The sequence below is a fragment of the Heliangelus exortis genome, chromosome 30 (assembly GCF_036169615.1).
Source record: "Heliangelus exortis chromosome 30, bHelExo1.hap1, whole genome shotgun sequence".
Classification (NCBI taxonomy): Eukaryota; Metazoa; Chordata; class Aves; order Apodiformes; family Trochilidae; genus Heliangelus; species Heliangelus exortis.
The window spans coordinates 1,132,802-1,152,409 of record NC_092451.1 but is presented as its reverse complement, the minus strand read 5'-3'; the positions used below and the strand labels follow the sequence as shown (position 1 = coordinate 1,152,409).

The 19,608-nt window shown below is 54.5% G+C and overlaps 1 protein-coding gene across 1 annotated transcript in view; it reads right to left on the bottom strand.

The window, feature by feature from the left end:
• The window catches only part of GFRA2 (GDNF family receptor alpha 2), a 26,284-nt gene extending 8,914 nt beyond the window's left edge, over positions 1-17,370 (bottom strand). Inside the window, exons 1-4 of the mRNA XM_071729190.1 lie at positions 17,023-17,370; positions 11,214-11,531; positions 9,551-9,634; positions 5,761-6,109 (exon numbers count right to left, since the gene is read on the bottom strand). Of these exons, the coding sequence (XP_071585291.1) occupies positions 5,761-6,109; positions 9,551-9,634; positions 11,214-11,531; positions 17,023-17,062 (791 nt within the window). The 5' untranslated portion in view covers positions 17,063-17,370. The remainder of the gene's footprint in view (positions 1-5,760; positions 6,110-9,550; positions 9,635-11,213; positions 11,532-17,022) is intronic.
• Between the last annotated feature and the right edge of the window lie 2,238 nt (positions 17,371-19,608).

Below are 19,608 nucleotides of genomic sequence, written 5' to 3'. Positions count from 1 at the left end.
AAGAAAAGAAAAGAAAAGAAAAGAAAAGAAAAGAAAAGAAGAGAAGAGAAGAGAAGAGAAGAGAAGAGAAGAGAAGAGAAGAGAAAAGAAAAGAAAAGAAAAGAAAAGAAAAGAAAAGAAAAGAAAAGAAAAGAAAAGAAAAGAAAAGAAAAGAAAAGAAAAGAAAAGAAAAGAAAAGAAAAGAAAGAAGAGAAGAGAAGAGAAGAGAAGAGAAGAGAAGAGAAGAGAAGAGAAGAGAAGAGAAGAGAAAAGAAAAGAAAAGAAAAGAAAAGAAAAGAAAAGAAAAGAAAAGAAAAGAAAAGAAAAGAAAAGAAAAGAAAAGAAAAGAAAAGAAAAGAAAAGAAAAGAAAAGAAAAGAAAAGAAAAGAAAAGAAAAGAAAAAGGAGAGTGGAAAAGCATTAACAGAAATTAATGACATAGATCCACACATCTCTCACAGCCCAGACCCCTCCATGGGCTGCATTTCAGATTAAGGGTTCCCGAGCTGTTTCTCTTTGATGGGTCTTAAAAATATATTTGATTTCTGGGTGAAAAGACCAAGAGGATGCCAAGGGGAGGCAGCCCCAGAGGCTTCAAGCTCTTTGTCCCTGCTCCAAACCCAGACACCCCCCAGGGAACCAGGGCACTCATACCCCCCCAGGACATTTTTTTCCCCCCATTTAGGGGATTTTGTGCATTGCTGAATCTTCTGGCCCGGTGAGCATGCAGGAACCCAAAGTGCCCAGAGACCCCTCCCCTCTGGCATTGGGAGTTCCCTGCACAGCAGATGATTTGTGATTTTTGGGTGCTGGGTTTGGAGATTTGGGTTTGGTTTTCTTCTTGTTGGGATGGTGCAGGTTTTTTGGGGGGTTCTGGGGGCTGTTTCTTTTCTTTTCTTTTCTTTTCTTTTCTTTTCTTTTCTTTTCTTTTCTTTTCTTTTCTTTTCTTTTCTTTTCTTTTCTTTTCTTTTCTTTTCTTTCTTTTCTTTTCTTTTCCTTTCTTTCTTTCTTTCTTTCTTTCTTTCTTTCTTTCTTTCTTTCTTTCTTTCTTTCTTTCTTCTTTCTTTCTTTCTTTCTTTCTTTCTTTCTTTCTTTCTTTCTTTCTTTCTTTCTTTCTTTCTTTCTTTCTTTCTTTCTTTCTTTCTTTCTTTCTTTCTTTCTTTCTTTCTTTCTTTCTTTCTTTCTTTCTTTCTTTCTTTCTTTCTTTCTTTCTTCCTTCCTTCCTTCCTTCCTTCCTTCCTCCTTCCTTTCTTCCTTCCTTCCTTCTTCTCCTTTCCTTCTTTCCTTCTTCTTCTTCCTTCTTTCCTTCTTTTTCTTTCTTCTTTTTCTTTCCTCCTTTCCTTCTTTTTTCTTTCCTTTTTTTTTTTGGCTTTTTTTTTTTTTTTTTTTTTTTTTTGGCATTTTTGTGGTGGTTTTTTTGGTTTTTTGTTTGTTTGTTTTTTTTAAGCAGCCAAGTGCCCCGAACAGATGCAAGATACCTAATTGGTACCTAATTGGCTGCTAATTGTCCCCAGCACCGCGTGCTAAGGAGAAGTCCGAGCCTGGGCTGGGAAGAACTCATCTCCCATCAAAGCAAACGGAATCAGCCTCTTGAATATTTCATGCAGAAAATCTCGGGATGTGGAGATTACTCAGGACGTGTTTTTCACAAGCAATTTACAGGGACTGAGGAAAAATGGCTTTAATAGACGTGAGCGTGGAGAGGCAGCTCGGAACCAGGGCTTCCACCCCCCTTCCCCTCCTGCGGAGCTGAGGATGTTGAAGAAGCTGCGAGAACACGGGAAAACTCAGCAAGACAGAAAAACCCTTGGAGCCGCCGGGCATCCTCCCCCAACACCCTCTCTGCCTTCTGGAGATGAACGCTTCCCGAGCCAGGAGATGCTGAGATTTAAAAATAAATAATTTTTTTTAAAAAATCAGCTTCAAACACCGAGAGGGGAGGTAATTCCAAATGCTCTAAGGATGGGGGTGAGTGAAAGGACTGAGAGGAGCTAGAGTAAAATTCCACTTTTCTGGATGGCCCTCTGTTAAAGCTCCTGGGGGAAGGGGGAGAAAAATTAATCAGTAAAAATATTTGTTTCATCCAGAAGTTATTTGCCACTTCTAGAGGCCAGAGTCACCTGCTCTGGGATGAGCCAGGAGGGGTTTATTCCTGTTTGGAGTAAAAACCCTCCAGGACAGCACAGCACCATAGAATCCTGGAATGGGCTGGGCTGGAAGGGACCTCAGAGCTCATCAAGTCCAACCCTTGCTCCACTCCCCCCGTGGTTCCCAGCCCATGGCACTGAGTGCCACATCCAGGCTCTTTGGAAATATCTCCAGGGATGGAGAATCCACCCCTTCCCTGGGCAGCCCATTCCAATGGCTGAGCACCCTCTCTGGAAAGAATTTTTTCCTAATATCCAACCTAAACCTCCCCTGGCAGAGCTTCAGCTCTGCCAGGGGAGGTTTAGGTTGGATATTAGGAAGAAATTCTTAAGATCATGGCTTCTTGTCTTACTGATACCTGCCTGGGAGCAGAGCTCGACCTCCCCCTGGCTCCAACCTCCTTTCAGGGAGTTGGAGAGAGTGATGAGGTCTCCCCTGAGCCTCCTCTTCTCCAGCCTCAACACCCCCAGCTCCCTCAGCCCTTCCTCACAGGAATTCTGCTGGATCCCTTCCCAGCCTCCTTGCTCTTCTCTGGACCTGCTCCAGCACCTCAATCTCCTTCCTGAGCTGAGGGGCCCAGAACTGGACACAGGACTCAAGCTGTGGCCTCCCCAGGGCTGAGCACAGGGGCAGAATCCCTTCCCTGGACCTGCTGGCCACGCTGTTCCTGAGCCAGCCCAGGATGCCATTGGCCTTCTTGGCCACCTGGGCACACTGCTGGCTCCTCTTCACCTTCCTGGCAATCCAGACTCCCAGGTCCCTCTCTGTCTGGCTGCTCCCATCTCTCTGTAGCACTGTTCCCATCCCCTCACCCAGGGAGACAGCAGGAGAAAAAAAAGAGAGTGAAGCCCAGAGAAATCCCCAAATTAGTCAGCAGAGCTCAGGCAGCAAGAACAAGGACAGGCAGCAGCCCAACTGTTAAGTTGGGAGCTGTTAATTAAGAAGTTTAGTGGCTATTTTTAGGACCTAACATTTTGATTCATGACGGAGAAGAGCAGTTGAAAGACTTTTTTTTTTTTTTTTCCCCCCTATCCTCCCTCCTCTGCTCCAACCCTATCATTACCCGGGACGGGAAGAATTAAGCACATGCATCATTTGATTTTAATTGAAGGACTGTTCTATTCCATTGAACTGCTAACTAAGCCGAACAAGAGCCCGTGTTTACATAAGCAAACCCTGAGTCAGTATAGACTTCCTGTCACATTAAGTCAATACTTATGAAGCCTCTCTATTTAATTATTCAGGGAAAATTGACTTATTATTGTGTTAAGAGCCTGCTTAGCCTCCAGCAAGGCTCGAGCTCTTCCAGCTGCCTTTCCACATGGGTATCCAGAGGAGATGGGACCCAGGGATGCTGCTCCCCTGTCCCCCTCCGTTCCGGGGAACCATCAAATTGCACAGATTTGCTAATTAAAGGAGGGCTTGGGATGCTCCCCGCAGCACCCTGGGGTGCCCAGCCCTGTCCCCCACCCTGAGAAGCCACCAGCCATGTCCTGTCCTCTTCCAGATGCCAACATCAATCCTTTCTGTTAAATCCGGGAGCATTTTTTCCTTCCTCCTCTCTCCCAGGCAGCTCCGTGGCCAGCCCGAGCCTCCCTCATTCCCGTTTCCTCATGGGAAAGTTGAGCTGCTCTGCTGTTTAGGAAGGAAAAGTCCATTCCAGGACTTCCAGTCCATTCCCGGTGGCATTTTGTCTGGGCTAAACAAAGGGCATGGAGGGTTAAAAAAAATAAATTAAATAATTAAAAATAAAAATAAAAATGGGCGTTTTGTTCCCACACCCTTTGTGAGTCCTGGGTCCACTCCTAAAGAGAATTTTCTCCCAGATTTACCCCCCAGCCCCAGCCAAGGTGCCGATTTCTGCCGAGACAGACACGGGGGGGGCCGCAGGGAGCTGGGCAGGATCTGTCCCCAAAACCAGGGGGAAAACTCCGGCAAATGGAGCGTGGCTTTTGCGTTTGGATGCTGAGGAGCTCCAGCCGGTGGAGGCTGGGAAGGAAATTCTTCAGCACCAGCAGCACTGAAGCGTGTAAGAGCAGATTATTTGTGTTCCCGACTTGCTGATGCAAGATGAAAAATACAGCAAAGTGCAGCTGCTGAAATCAGCTCTTTTCTCCCCCCCTTCTTCCCTTTCCCCTTCGCTGAGGTTAGTGCTTTGCAAAAGGGTTTTTTATATTCTGGGAGCTAAAACCTGTCCGTTGCAATCAGACACAAAGCTCGGGGAGTTTGTCTCAGGCTCCTCCGTTGGGCTGGGAAAAGCTTCCCAGCAGGAAAAGCTTCGCAAATTGCAGCGATCTGAGCCTGATTGTTCCTGCTCTGGAGGCCGGGAGAAGGTGCTTGGGGCTGGAGCATCTCCACGGGGGGGTTTTAGCAGCATCCCAGGCCAGGACCATTCATCCCAGTTTGTTCATCCCAGTCCCGAGGTGGGAAATGAAACCCAGAGCAGCAGGAGCTGGGAATCCACTATCCAGGGAAGCAGCGGGATGGGTGGGCTGGTGGCCACCGGGTGGTCGGGATGCTCTTGGGAAGCAGCTGGAGCATCAGGCTGGCAGAAAAGCCTCTTCCTAACCATGATTCCTCCTCCTCATCCCCCCCTTTCCCCAGGGGCTGGGATGCTCAAGCATCCATCAGGAACAGCATCCAGGGCCGATTCCTTCATCCCTGGGGAAGGTGTGGTGGCAGGAGAGGTCCCGAGGGAGATGGAGAGAGGGAAACAGCGTGGATGGGGAAATGGATGGGGAAATGAGGAAAGAGATGGGGAAATGGATGGGGAAATGGATGAGGAAATGGGGAAATAGATGGGGAAATAGATGGGGAAATGGATGGAAAATTCAATGGGAAAATAGATGGGGAAATGGATGGGGAAATAGATGGGGAAATGGATGGGGAAATGGATGAGGAAATGGGGAAATAGATGGGGAAATAGATGGGGAAATAGATGGGGAAATAGATGGGGAAATGGATGGGGAAATGGATGGAAAATTCAATGGGAAAATAGATGGGGAAATGGATGGGGAAATAGATGGGGAAATGGATGGGGAAATGGATGAGGAAATGGGGAAATAGATGGGGAAATAGATGGGGAAATAGATGGGGAAATGGATGGGGAAATAGATGGGGAAATGGATGGGGAAATGGATGGAAAATTCAATGGGAAAATAGATGGGAAAATGGATGGGGAAATGGGGAAATAGGTGGGGAAATGGATGGGGAAATGGATGGGGAAATGGATGGGGAAATAGGTGGGGAAATAGGTGGGGAAATGGATGGGGAAATGGATGAGGAAATGGATGGGGAAATGGATGGGGAAATGGGGAAATAGATGGGAAGATGGATGAGGAAATGGATGGGGAAATAGGTGGGGAAATAGATGGGGAAATGGATGGGGAAATGGATGGGGAAATAAGGAAATAGATGGGGAAATATGTGGGGAAACAGAAGGGACCTTAAAGATCCCCACCCAACCCCCTGCATGGGTGGGGACACCTCTCCCTAGGCCAGGCTGCCCATCCCCATCCCCCTGGCCTTGTCACCCTTTTTACCACTTTACCAGCACCCTCCAGCCCGGTGCTCCTCGGGGGTCTCCCCGCGGGGCCGGGAGGGCTCGGGAGGAGCATCCCCCCCCAGCCCTTACCTGCAGAGATGATCCGTCCGGCAGGTGCTGCGCAGATCCAGGCAGTTGGGTTTCTCCTTGTCCTCGTAGGAGCAGGAGGGGACGATGGTTTGGCGACGGCGCTCGGCGCAGGCCGGGTCCCGGCAGGAGCAGAAGAGGAGGCGGTAGGTGTACTCGCTGGGGACGCGGTCGAAGAACTGTCGCAGGGCTTTGTGACATTTCCTGCGGCTGCAGGGCTCGGTGGCAGAGAGCTCCTTGCTGCAGGTGGAGATGTAAGCGGAGCGCAGGCGTTTGCAGTTGTCGTTCAGGTTGCAGGCTTTGGCCGCGTCGAGGCAGTGGTTGCTTTTGGAGTTGGCGGCGGGCTCCATTCCTGCACCCCCCGCCCCCCCAAAAAAAGAAAAAAAAAACAAATAAAGATCAAAAGGGAGGAGGGGTGAGGGTGGGGAGCAGAGGGAGGGGTCTGCATCCTGCGGGGGGCACATCCCTGGCACGGGGGTGCAATGGGGACAGGGCTGGATGCGCCTCTGCTGTCCCCCCCCTCCCCCTTTATTATCACCCCTTCCCCTTTATTGTCACCCCCTCCCCTTTTATTGTGACCCCCTTCCCCTTTGTTGTCCCCCCTTCCCCTTTACTGTCACCCCCTCTCCTTTATTGTCACCCTCTCCCCCTTTATTGTCACTCCCTCCCTTTTATTGTCACCCCCTCCCCCTTTATTGTCACCCCTCCCCTTTATTATCACCCCTCCCCCTTTATTGTCACCCCCTCCCCTTCATTGTCACCCCTCCCCCATTATTGTCCCCCCTCCCCATTTATTGTTCCCCCTCCCCCTTTATTGTCCCCCCTCCTGCAGGGATTTGGGGACCCTCCTCCAGCAGGGAAAGGGTTAAGGGGCAGCAGGGGGACGGAGGGGACCCGCTCAGTGCCTGCTGCCTGCCACGAATCTGAAATATTTTCTTAATCTCTTGTCCATTATTCAAAGCATAATTATCAATTATTCAGCCCCTGCCGAGGCAGAAGAATAACCCAAGCTGCACAGGGACCCCTCCAGACCCCGGGATCCTCTCCTGGGGTTCCCCAAAACCGGGTCACCCCCAGCCAGCACCCCCCTAAGGACATCCCTTGAGGCAGGGACAACGCTGCCACCGGAGCTGGGCGCTTGCCAGCTCCCAAATTCCCCCCGGGAATCCATCAGCAACTGAGCACGGAGAGGACGGGCAAAGCCAAACAAACACTGAATTTGCTCTTTTGATGTCCAAATGATGGATCGCAGCCCAGGTGCTGCTTCCAAAGCCCGCATCAGCCACCTCATCCCTAATTTCCTCCTTATTTCCAAGGCCACGGATTCCTCCCGGATTCCTCCTGGATTCCTCAGCCCCCCCTGGCACAGAGGCCTTTCCTAACAGCCTTCTTTATAGGGCTCTGCTAATTAGCAAAGAGCAATCAGGCAAGCAGCACCCCCACCTCCCTCTGCCCCCCAAGAGATGCTCCGGGGACCCTGCAGCCAAGGCCTGAGGGTGCAGCCAGCTCATGACACTGATGCCAGGGGAGGAAAAAAGGAGAAAAGAGGCTTGAAGAGGATGGGTGACACCTGGGTCACTTCCCTTCTTGCCCAGCACACCTCCTGTCTCTTTTTTTTTTTTTTTTTTTTTTTTTTTTGGAAGGGATGTACCTTGGTTTGGTTTTTTCGGTTTGATATTGTTTTTGTTTTTTTGGGAGGGGATGTTCCTTGTTTGGGGGGTTTTTTTGGGTTTTTTGGGTTTGGTTTTTTTTTTCTGGGGCTCTGGGCAGGGGGTGGGAGTTGTGCAAAGTGTCAGCTCCTGCTCTGCCCCTCCAGAGCACCCGAGTGTGGCTCCTGCCCTGCCCCAGACCTGCAGGGACCTCCTGGATTCATTTTAACAGAGCCGAGAGTTGGAAGCTCAGGGTTCCTGGGGAGCTCATTAATAAAGCACGAGCATGAAAATTTCATGAGGTGAGGAGGAAACCGGGGCTGAGGAGCCAGGGAGGGGACAGTGCTGAGGGACCTGGTGCCACCAGCTGTCCCCTTGGCTTGGCCTCTCGGTGCAGGATGGGGCCAGGGCCAGAGGAGGATGAGGAGGGTGATGGAAACCGAGGGAGGCTCCATCCCCAACCAGAGCCTCTTCCCTCTTCCCTGCAGGCTCTGGTTTCCCTGGAGCAGGATCCAGCAGCCCTTGGCATCCCCAGAGCACCCTCACCCCCAGCTGGGGATGCTCCAGGAGGGGTCTGGGAGCACAAATCTCCATCCGTGGGGGGGTCCTGGTGCTTTCTTGCAATGCTTGCTGGTGGTGATGATCTTGGAGGTCCCCTCCAACCATGATGATTCCCTGATTCCCTGATCCTGTGCTATCTCCTGCTGCTTGCTCCTGGTCCTCACTTCCAATGCTGACTTTGGGTGCTCTCTGGGGGTACCAGCACCCCCCCCCCCAGGCAGCCCAAGGAGGGCAGGGGGAATCTGGGCTCTCCTCACCTGCACAGCCCCTTCTCTCCATCAGGACAAGGTAATTAATTCCTCTGCTACCCCCCAGGCAATCAGCAGAGCTCTGGCCTCAGCCTCTTAACCAGAACCAGCACCAACACCTCCTTTGTCCCAATCCCTGGGGCTCCAGCTCAGGGCTGGGGGTCCTGGGGGGTCACTCCTCATCTCCCTCCCCATTCCAGCCCCATGGGAGGGGGACAGAGAAAGGGTGGAAGAAACATCCCCCTCCCCCTGATGGCTGCAGAACCCATCCAGAACCCAACCAGAACCAATTCCCCCTTTCTCCCAGCTCCACAATCACCAGCCCAGCTCTTCCTCTCTTTTATGAATAAATCAACCCCTGAGCATTTAATCCCCCACTCCAGACACGTTGCTTTTTCATACTTTCCAGCAGCTAAAATATTTCCTTGATGCTCATGGAATCCCAAAGGGGATGGGGGAGGTGGGAGGGGGGTGGCAGCCTCGTCCCCAACCCGTGCTGAGGTCCCCTGGGTGGGGGATGGCAGCGAGGGGAGGGGGCACCACAACTCCCCCTCTCCCAGGGGTCCCCGAGTGAGCTGGGGGGGCTGTGGGGATGCCCGGGGGGGGTGACATCCCCCCAGGGTCCCCAGGGTGCCATCACCCTCTGCCCATCTGTGCCCTGCAGGGTTTGGGGATGCAGGGACCCCCAAACCCCAGGGTGAGGAGGGGGCTTGGGGAAAGGGTTAAGGAGGAGAAAGGAGGAGGAGAAGCCAAGGCATTGAGTGACCTAATTTGAAAAGTGAGGAGGGGGGGGTGGGTTGGCAGCACGGAGGGTTGTCATGGAAATGGATGGGAAAAAAAAATAATAAAATAAATAATTCCCAAGGCCGATGGTGGAGTTTGGGTTCCCCAGAGGAGGAGGTGGAGGCAGAGCTGCTCCAAAGGGCTCTGCAGCCTTCTCCTGGCAGCATCCCAGGGAGGGACAGCAAAAAAAAAAAAAAAAGGGGCCCCATAGATAGAGCATCCTGCCAGTCCTAAATATTCCAGAAGATGGTTTAGGTGGAGCTGCAGGAGGGTCTGGTCCCCCCCCCCTAGAGGGGTCTGTCCCTGTGTCCCCTCCCTGGACCCCTGGCTGCAGGAGGGGACACATTGGGGGCTGAGAAACCCAGGGCTGGAGGCTTTTTACCAAAAGGTAAAAATCTAAACCAGAGCTCAAGGCATCAGATCCGAGGTGATGGGAGAAGGGAGCACGGGAGGTGGAGGAGGAAAGGAGCAGGGGGGGAAGGGAAGGTCTGGGTTTTCCTTGCTCTAAGTTGATGAGAAGGTAAAGCAGGGGAAGCTCGTGGCTTTTATTACCTGAGAAAATTGAAGCAAGTCTGAATATATCAGAGAGACGGGAGGTGACCGGCTCGTAGGGGGAAGCTTCATAAAATTCTTCTCCTGAAGTCAGTGGGGAAAAAAAAAAAAAAAAAAAAAAAAGAGAAGGGGGAAAAAAAAATTAAATTAAAATCCAGGGTGAACATAACCTCAGTCACCACCCAGGATTCAGCCAGGCATGGGCATTCCCCCCCAAAGCGTGGCAAGCTGTGATTTTAGGGTGAGAATATTGAAAAGTATTTAAAACACTGTCCTGGAACACCAAAAAAAAGCCCATTTTGGACCAGCTCAGCTTAATTCTTGCTGTCTGGGGGTTTGGGGCCGGGTGGGCAGGTTTGGCAGCAGATGGCTCCAAAGTGACCTCAGGAGCTGAGGGAATTTAAATTAATCAAAGTTTCCTGGCTACCACTGCAGAGTCTGGGCCAGGCAGAGTCTGAGAGATTTGGGGTCTGTACTCAATAAAACTGAATTGTTTTATTGTTGAAAAACAAACAAAAAAAAACCACACAAAAAACAAACCCACTGCAAAGGTCGTTTCCCTCCCTGCTCTATCTTTGAGCACTTGGGGGAAATGGGAAGATTCCAGGGAAGGGATCTCCAGCTGAGCTCCAGAACATCCCCAGCACTGATCCAGGGGCTCATCCATCCCATCCTCTGCTTTCCAAACCCCTCACTCCCACTTTTGGGACCAAACCCCAGGAGCTTTTGCCTCCTGCCCTTTGTGTAGCTCCAGGAAAAGCAGATTTGGGGAGAGGAGGAAAGGATTCAGGAGAGGAAACGTTCTCCTCACCCCCCCAAAAATATAAATATACTTAAAAAAAAAATCATAAATAAATAAAATAAATGGATGGGCTTTGAAAGCCCCATCAGGGGCTGAGCATTGGAGCAGGAAACTCATCCTGGGCAGCCTGCAAACTCCTCCTGCTCCAGGCCAAGCCCCTGACCTTCTGGGTTCCTGATGCCCCATGACAACCAGGACCCCATTAAAGTGCATTTAGGACACACTCTGACCTCCTGCTCGATGGCTTTGCCAAGGAGATAAATAATTAAATAGCAGCTGAATCCTGCTGCTTGCTAGGAAAATTACTGAGCATTAAAAGGGCAGTGGACTTTTCTTGAGCTGACTGAGATGCAATTAACCTCCAGGAATGAGTCTGGAGCCAGGGCTGGGGCTCCTTAATGGCAGGGCCAGGAGCCCACTGGGCACAGGACCTTTGCTGAAAGGCAGAGGATTGGGCTCTGCCTTGGGCTCCTCAGGTTTTTTTTTACACTCACTGCTTTATGCACCCAGAGATAGGAGCAGCTGGGTCCCCCCAAAGCTTCTGCCTCTCCTGAGGACCACTTGGAATCATTCCACTTCCCACCCTCCCCGAGGTCCTGGAGCACCCATCGTGCACCCTGGGAACCTGCATGAACCCCCTCAGGATGGGCAGGACACAACCAGCCAGGAACAACTCCTCTGGGCTGGAATTTTTTTTTTTTTTTTTTTTTTTTTTTGGAGCTCCTCTGAGAAACCGAAGCTGTTTGTCCTTAACCTGTTTATCCTTAACTCCCATCCCCCCCTCCTCTAGAGCACCCAGGGGCTCCCCAGCCTCCAGGTGGGTCAGCACCCCCTCTCCTCCATCCCCCCAGCACCCCATACCTTCGGTCAGCCCCAGGTGAATGCTCCAGTAGATCTGAAGGCACTGAAGCTCCTTCTTCATCCCCCTCTTGCAGCGGCACTCGTAGAGGGGACTTTCCTGCAGCACTTCCAGGGCTGCCTGGCATTCCTTGTTGGCCAGCATGGTGTTCCTGTCCCTCCCAGCCAGGCACTGCCTCAGGGTTCGGTACCGGGAGCTGCAGTTGGGTTCCCCAGCACACAACTCGTTGGCTCGGACGCAATCCACGGCCACCACCCGCCAGCCATGGGGGTCCTGCCCCAAAGGGGAGGGGGCCCCGGCCAGAGAGTGGAGAATTTCATCTGGGAGGAAGGGGGAAGGTGAGGAGAGACCAAGGGAGAGAGGGGTGAGAGGGTGGGGGTGAAACTCTGGGTCTCCCCTCCCCGCCCCATCGCCCGCTGCTGGGCCCCGGCTGGTCCCAAAGGTGTCTCTAAAGCATCCTCCCAGTATGGGACAGAGAGGTCTGGATGTGTCCCCGGCCATAAATAGGGGGGTGGTAAATAGGGCTTGAGCCAGCTGGAGGGCTGAAGAACCCAGTGGAGTCAATCAGAGAATCCCACACAACCCTTCTGCTGGAAAAGGCTTTTAGGATTATTGGGTCCAACCACAACCTGACCCTACCCATTAATCTGACCCTACCCATTAACCTGACCTTACCCCCCATTAACCTGACCCTACCCATTAACCAGACCCTACCAACCACTAACCAGACCCAACCAAACACTAACCTGACCCTACCCACCATTAACCAGACCCTACCCATTAACCTGACCCTACCCATTAACCTGACCCTACCCACCACTAACCTGACCTTACCCCCCATTAACCTGGTCCTACCCATTAACCAGACCCTACCAACCCCTAACCAGACCCTGCCCACCACTAACCTGACCCTACCCATCATTAACCAGACCCAACCCATTAACCAGACCCTACCAACCCCTAACCAGACCCTACCCACCACTAACCAGACCCTACCCACCCCTAACCAGACCCTACCCACCACTAACCTGACCCTACCCATCATTAACCAGACCCAACCCATTAACCTGACCCTACCAACCCCTAACCAGACCCTACCCACTAACCAGACCCTACCCACCACTAACCCATCTCTACCAAGCCCAGGGCTTCACCCCTGTCCCTCAGCATCCCACCCACACAGCTTCTGAGTCCCTCCAGGGATGGGGATCACCCACCACCACCTCCCTGGGCAGCCTGAGCCAGGGCTTGACCTGACCCCAACCTTTTTTGGGAAAAAAATTATTCCCAAGCTCCAACTTAAACCTCCCCTGGGCAACTTGAGCCCATTCCCTCTTGTTCTGCTGCTTCTTACCAAGGAGCAGAAGGGGCTGAAGCCCACCCCAGCTCACTGCCCACATTGCTGTTTGCTTTTTATTTTGCAGCTTGTGATTTTCAGGCCCCCCCCATGGGATTTTTTTTTAAGGCAACTGAGTCATGGGTTTTGGAGCCTTGGGGCTTGGCAGATCAGCTGCAGCTCTGTACAAACTCTTCCTCCCCAGGCTGGCCTCCTGCCTGCCTCCCTGCCAGCCCCCCCTCGGGGTGGCAACCATCCAGCCCCCCTGGCTCCTGCCCATCCACAGCCACTTTCTGCTCCTTGAACCTTCCCTCAGTGACCTCCCCACCTGGCACTCCCTCAGCTCTCACATTATTTCTATCTTTTTCTCTTTTTTTTTTTTTCCCTCTGAAAAAAACCCCAATTCTGGATTTTTTGGGAAACAGATTCCTGCCAACTCAACCCCAGGGGAGAGGCCACCAGCCCAGCCCATCCAGGGTGCCTGGGGAAGGGGGACATCCTTGGGGGGGGGGGGAGACACAGCTGGTCCCACCCTGCCTGCCCCAGGGGATGGGGTGAGCAAGACCCCCTCCCCAGCCATTCCTGACCCTCTGGAAACAGCAGGCAGGGAAAACCCTGGAGCAGGCAAAAAAAAACCAGGCACACCCTGACCTGGAGAGCATCCTCAGCCACCCGGGGGGCTGATGGAGTGGGGGACCCTGCTTCGTGCCATGCCCACACCCATGGGTGCTCCTGCACCCTCAGGAGCAGCTTCCCACCCCCATCCCCCCCCAGCTGCCCCACGGCAGGACCCGGGTGGGCAGCAACCCCCCCCCCAGCCCCCAGCTCCCAGCCCCCCCCAACCCGTGGCTGCTCGGCCGGGAATGGCAGGGGGACAGTGACACCTACAGGTATGTGACAAGGGCCACCCGCGTGTCCCCCCACCCACCGGGACACGCGGGCAGCCCCAGCAGAGGATCCCAGGGTGTCCCCTGCCACCTCCCTGGGGTGGGGACACGGCTGTCCCTTGTGTCCCGCGTGCATGGGGATATGGGGGGGGAAGTAGCCCGAGGACCCAGTGGGCACAGGACCCGGTGGCCACATGAGGAGGTGGCCACACACACCTGGCTGTCCTTGGGATGTGCACCCTGAGCCAGGGGGAAGGAGAGGAAAGGCTCCGGTGGCTCTGTGGGGGGCAGGGGACAATGCTGGGGGTGGGTGACAAGGGGAGGGGACAGCCCCGGGGTGGGAACATCTCCAGTGCCTGTGGGCAGGACAAGGAACAGATCCCATCCTCCTCATCTTCAGCCGATGCCCCCGAGCAGGTGCAGAGCCCCTAGATCCACATTAGATCCAATTTTGGGGTGTCAGGCATCCCCTTTCAGCATTATATTCCACATGGGAGGCAGGCAGGCAGGATCCAGGGGTGGTGGAGACACATTCCAGGACTGATGGAGGAGGAACAAACCCCCCCAGATGCTCCTCGGGGCGCAAATGTCAGCTCCTCACCAGGAGATGGGTGATGCTTTGCTGCTCCGAGTAGAAAGGGGCCACTTCTGGACCTTCAGAGGCTGGGAAAGCCGTGGAGAGTCAGCCCAGATCCTTCTGGAGCTCCACCCGAGCCCTCTGCCCCCAACAAGCCCAGTTCCCAGCTCCAACCGGGGCTTTTCCAGCGATTCCACCAAGCCACTTCCCAAGTTGTCATCCGAAGCCTCTCCTCCAGCTCTGATCCCATCTCCCATCTCCAGGAGATGCTGGCAGGGAGGGGACACGGCCTCACCCTGCTGCAAACACTGCTGGACCAGCCAGGGAGCATCCTCGCCAGGGACTGGGATCCTCCTTCAGCCCGGGATGAGAAGCCCAGCAGTAAATCCACCCTCTGGGATGCGTGGCAGGGAGCAGGACCCCAGACTCTTGCGTTTGGCCACCTTGCTTCCACGGCCTCGCAGGGAACAGGGTGCTGGGTGCCCCCACGCAGCCCCCGAGGTGCCTGCAGCATCCCCCAGAGCATCCAAGCCGGGAGGACCCCTGGGCACAGCACCAAGGACGGGCAGAATCAGAGCTTCCCCGGTTCCCAGCCCGCACAGGACAGCTCTGTCCCCTCAAATCCGGCAGCTCCAGGTGAGATTTTTTCCCTGGAACCCTCCCGGAGAAAGCCCCGAACAGGCTCGGCTGGGGACTTGGGATGGAGGGGCAGGTTGTGAGGCTTTATTTTTTTTTATTTTTTAAGACCTCGCCTGGCAGCCAGACACCCGCGAAACTCATCTCAATAAAACATCTGCAGAGAATTTAAACCTAATCCTCGGCAGTCCCCGGGGTGTCGGAGCAGAGCAAGGATTTGCAGGCAGATGCAAACGAGGCGCTGGCCCCGATCCCTCCCCGGCAGCCTCAGGCTGGGTCTCCTCTTTCCTAGCTGTAATCCATGGTTCCTTTCACTGGTCCTGCCAGAGACCTCTGGACGCAGGCAGCTTGAGAGGTAAATATTTATCCTCACAACTTGACTTAGAAAAAAAAACAAACCCAAAAAACCAAAAAAAAATTCCCAACAATGATTATTAAAAAGAAAAAATGTGCTGAGGAAGGAGCAGCCCCGCAGCCTGGCTCTGCTCTGCCAGCGCTCACTTTATCCCAAGCGAAAGGTTTTGTTTGTTGGTTGTTTTTTTTTTTCTTGGCTCCTCAAAAAGAAGAACCCAGATGTGAGGAGCTGGGTGCCCTCCAAAGGGTCCCTGCTCCCCCCAGGCTCCCCACGGCGAGGTCACATCCCGGGGGGGCTGCAGGATGAGGTGCCCCAGACACACCCCATCCCTAATGCTCACTTTGGGGGTGCGGTGCTGACTGCTCGGGGTGCTGCAGCTCCTCTGCCTGGGGGGCAGCAGCCTCCTTGACCAGTCCCCCCCACCCTGAATCCAGAAAAACCTTGGGGCTCTGGGACGGGGGGGGTCTTAATTTCACGTAGACACCCCCCACCCCTGCCAGGGCGAATGGAGGAGGGTTTGGCTGCCTTAAGGGGGACAGCTGGGGGGTCCCTGCCTTCCCCAGCCCCCAGCCCCTCCCCTCCCTTGCCCACTTCTCTTCCCACTTGTGTCCATCTCGGTACCCCCGGAGCATCCCCCCCCTGCACTCGCTGCCCCCAATGTAGGGCTCGTGCCCCTCCCTCCCCCCAAAAAACGCTCTGCTGCTGGCAGGGCATGGGGAAGGACACCCCCAAACCGGAGCCCAGCCTCCTCCCCACCACTCAGACAAAGGCAGGGGAGGCACCAGCACCCACCCCACCCTCCCCACCAACTCCACCATCCCCCCTTCCCTCTGCCAGCCGGGGATTGTGCTGGGGAGCAGAGGCAGAACCTGTCACCCCCAGCTCACCGGGGGGAATGAGACCTCCCTGGGGACACCGAGCACCCCTTGCACCCTGATACCTCCACCTGCACCCCAGCCCCGCACCCGGTGGGGTTTTTTTTTGCTCTGCCAACCTTCAGTTCTCCCCTGGCAGCTGCCTGTCCCCTCTCCCTGTCCTCGCAGCCGGGGTGACAGCTCCTCCAGCCCAAGCCAGCTCAGCTGTGGATTTTTATTTTTTTTTTTTTTTCCGGGCGCTGGCTGCTGCAGTGTGCTGGGGATCACACACACCCCCCCGGCACCCACGGAGAGGCACAGGGGGGTGGGTGCTGCCCTACCACCACCCCACCGAGTCCCGGGTGCACCCAGCAGGACCCTGACTCCGTCTTTTTGATTTTCCTTGCTGGCAGGAGGTTCAAATCGAACCTTTCTCCTGTGCTGCTTTTTCACGCCCAGACCCCCAGCATCTCCCCGCTCCCCCATCCTTTGCCTGCTCCCCCTTTTTTTTCGGCTGCGCCTTTTTCCTCGCAGGAGGCTGCCCTAGAAACGCGAAGCTCCTGAATAACTCGCACATGATCTGAAGGCACACGCAGGAATCGCGACAGAGGGGACAGCGATTCCCCACGCACACAGCCAAGCAATTAGCTCAACTTTCCGAACGGCTTCTCCGTGCCCAGGCACCAGCAGGAATGGGGAGAACGGGGGCGAGGGGTGGGCGGCAGCCACGGCAGCAGCGTCTGGAGGGAGCTGGAATGGAGGGGTGTGGGGGGAAGGGGGTCGATATCCCCCGAAATCCGGATCCACTTCGGATTTGAGAAGGGAGAAAGGGGATGAAGGGCGAGGAGCTGCCCAGCCCTGCTCCTGCCGCTCCCGTGGATCCCGATCGTGGCCGTGCCCGGGGGTGCCGGGGGGTGCCCCGACGGGGAGGGGGGGGTCCTGTGTGTGCCTTTAAGTTTCACAGCGAATAATAAAGTTGCCCCTAGTTAGAATCCATGTGGTCTCCCGGTGCAGAGAGCCCAGCGGTGCCCACCACGGGGGGGGTGCGGTCCCTGTCGCCAGCTCCCCCCAAGCCCCTCACCCCGGGGAAGGACACGGGGTCCACCTCTGCCATCCTGCCCGCCAGGCGACAGCAGCCCGCGGGCACCCCCGCCGGGGCCACTCACCTACGAAGAGGACGATGCAGAAAGCTTTTGCCAAGATCATGTTAGTAATAATCCACGCGATCCTCCACGTGTGGGAAAATTTAAAAAAAAAAAATTTAAAAAAAAAAAAAAAATTAAAAAATATATAATTCCCAAGGTAGATCCTAAATCCAAAGACGGTTGGAAAAAAGAAAAAAAAAAAAAAAAAAAAAAAAGGGGAGGGGGATTCGCTCCGCCCGGCGCGGAGCCGGGGCCTCAGCCGCCCCTCGCCGCCTCCCGCATCCCCGCCCGGGCTCCGCGCTCCGGGGCTCCGCGCTCGGCGGGGACCGGCGGCTTCTGCCGAGCCTCTGGCTGCCGGGGCCGGGGGGGAACAGGGGAGGGAGGGATGGAGGAAGGGAGGGAGGGATGGAGGGGGGGCTTGGCGAGGGGCGGCTGCGCTCCGCCGAGCCCCGGCAAGCGGAGAAGGGGCTGAGCCGGCGGTGGTGCCCGTCCCCTCCCCGCCCCTGCCCTCCCCGCGCCTCTCCGCCCCTCCGCCGGGCCCCGAGCCCCGCTCCGCGGAGGGCAGCGCAGCCGCGGACGCCCTTCAGCGCCCTTCCGCGCAAGGATGGCGGGGGAAGGGGGTGTTCTGTGTGCTCAGTATCCCACCCTCCGCCCAGGCACCTGCCTGTGCCAAGGGGGGGCCCCCGGGAGCCCGGAGGATACGGAGGCAAAGGAGAGGCCCCCCCAGCAGGAGCAGGCTGCTCTTTGAGTCAAAATCCAGAAAAGAGGAGCGACAAACGGCAGAGCAGAGCAATAGGCACCAGCGAGGCTTCCCAGCTAGTGACATCCTGCCCTGTTCTGTTCTTTCCGTGCTCTTTGCTCCGCCAGCCTTGCTTTCCTTTTTTTACATAAAAACAAAAAACCAAAAACCAAAAAAACCATAAGACCATAAAAACAAAAAAACAAAAGCAACAAAACAAAAACACAAACACAGGAAAAAAAAAAAAACCAACAAAAAAACCAAAAAAAAACCAAAAAAAACCCAACAACAACAAAACCCCAAACCGCACAGGCTCTGACTTCCCAGGATATTCCTGGGCTTTCAGAGAGCCTCAGAGGAGCCAGCAGGGAACAGCAGTGTCCCCAGTCCCCCGGCAATCCGGACAGGGGCTCCTGGTGTTCCAGGACCGTTACCCAAAAGTGCCGGGTTTGGGACAAAGAAGCCACCGTTCCCCTCTCCCCTTTGTCCCTCTGCTTGTCCCTTGCAGAGATAAGGCTGGCACATCACCCCAGTGGTACTGCAAGTGGGCTCCACTTTTTTAGTGCCTTTTAGCTCCAAGATTCGGGTCTTTTGCTCATTTTGTTCCCTCCCCCTTGTAGATGGGACTCTGGCTTATAATATTTTTATTTTTTTTTTCACAAGAATCTCATGGTAGGGGCCCTGGCTGTGGAGGGGACCCTGGCTGGCTCATTGGGGGCCCATTTGCTGCCTGTACAGATAATTAACTCCTGCAAAAATTAGCAGTGGGCAGCCAAGAGGAAAGGCTGCATTGCTCATCTGTAGCCAGCTCCATGCTCACTGCTGGGGAAGCCCTGCACCTCCATCCTCCTCCAAACACAGCTCTGGACCAGGGCTTTCCACTCCAGGCTGCCCACAAAGCTGATCCCGAGGGGGCTGGAGGGGTGGGTGTCCCCTTGCCCCCCCAGACCCATCCTTGGGATGACGTTCCCAGGACTGCTGACAGCAGCCAACTCGTAGCCACTGGCTACGGGAGTCCTTACAACCCCCCCGACACTGATGGACCCCGACAGCTCCATGCAAAGCAGAGGCTATTTTTTTCTCTCACTGATGTTTTCTGGACTGATTCTCCCTCTTTAACCTCTGCCAGGGAAAGCAGTCCCTGCCCTTGCCCGTGTCCCCATCAACAGAGGAAAGAAAAGGTCCCTGCGGAGACACTGAACAAAAAAAAACAAAACAAAACAAAAAAAAATGGAGCTCAGCTAAGACCAAATCACACTTTGACCACTCCCGGAATAAAACTCAGGGCTGGTTGCAAGGTCCTGAACTCGTTGGAGTGGAGAGCACCATTCCCAGCTGGAATCATCCCTCCTCGACCCCCTTGGAGACATCCATCAGCACCATCCCTCCCCTTCCCAGCTCTGTCCTGCTGGAAAACGAGCACCAGTTTGTGGTTCTCCCTGCTAACTGGATGCTCTGGCACGGGGCTGATGGATGCCTCCAGCTCCCTACGTGCCCCATGGAAGGAGCAAGTCCCAATAAGCCAGGAATTATCCCTAAAACCCAGTGCATGGAGGAGGCTGGGGGGGGTGGCCCTGTGTCTGGGGACAAGTTCCAGGGAGCTGGGAGGTGCCCTGAGCGATGCCTCCTCCTGGTTTGCTGGGGGGATGCTGCAGCTCTTCCCCCTCCTCTCGATGTTTTGGGTTTATTTTGGGTTTGTTTGGGGTTGGTTTTTTGGTTTTTTTTTTGGAGTTTGCAGCCAGCCGTGTGGGGATGAGCAATCCAGCTGGTGGCACTGGGAGGGGACAATCAGCCCAGCCACCTCCCGGTCGGGACACAGAGAGTTGAGCTGTCAGGTCTCATGCTCATACACTCTTCATCCTCCACAG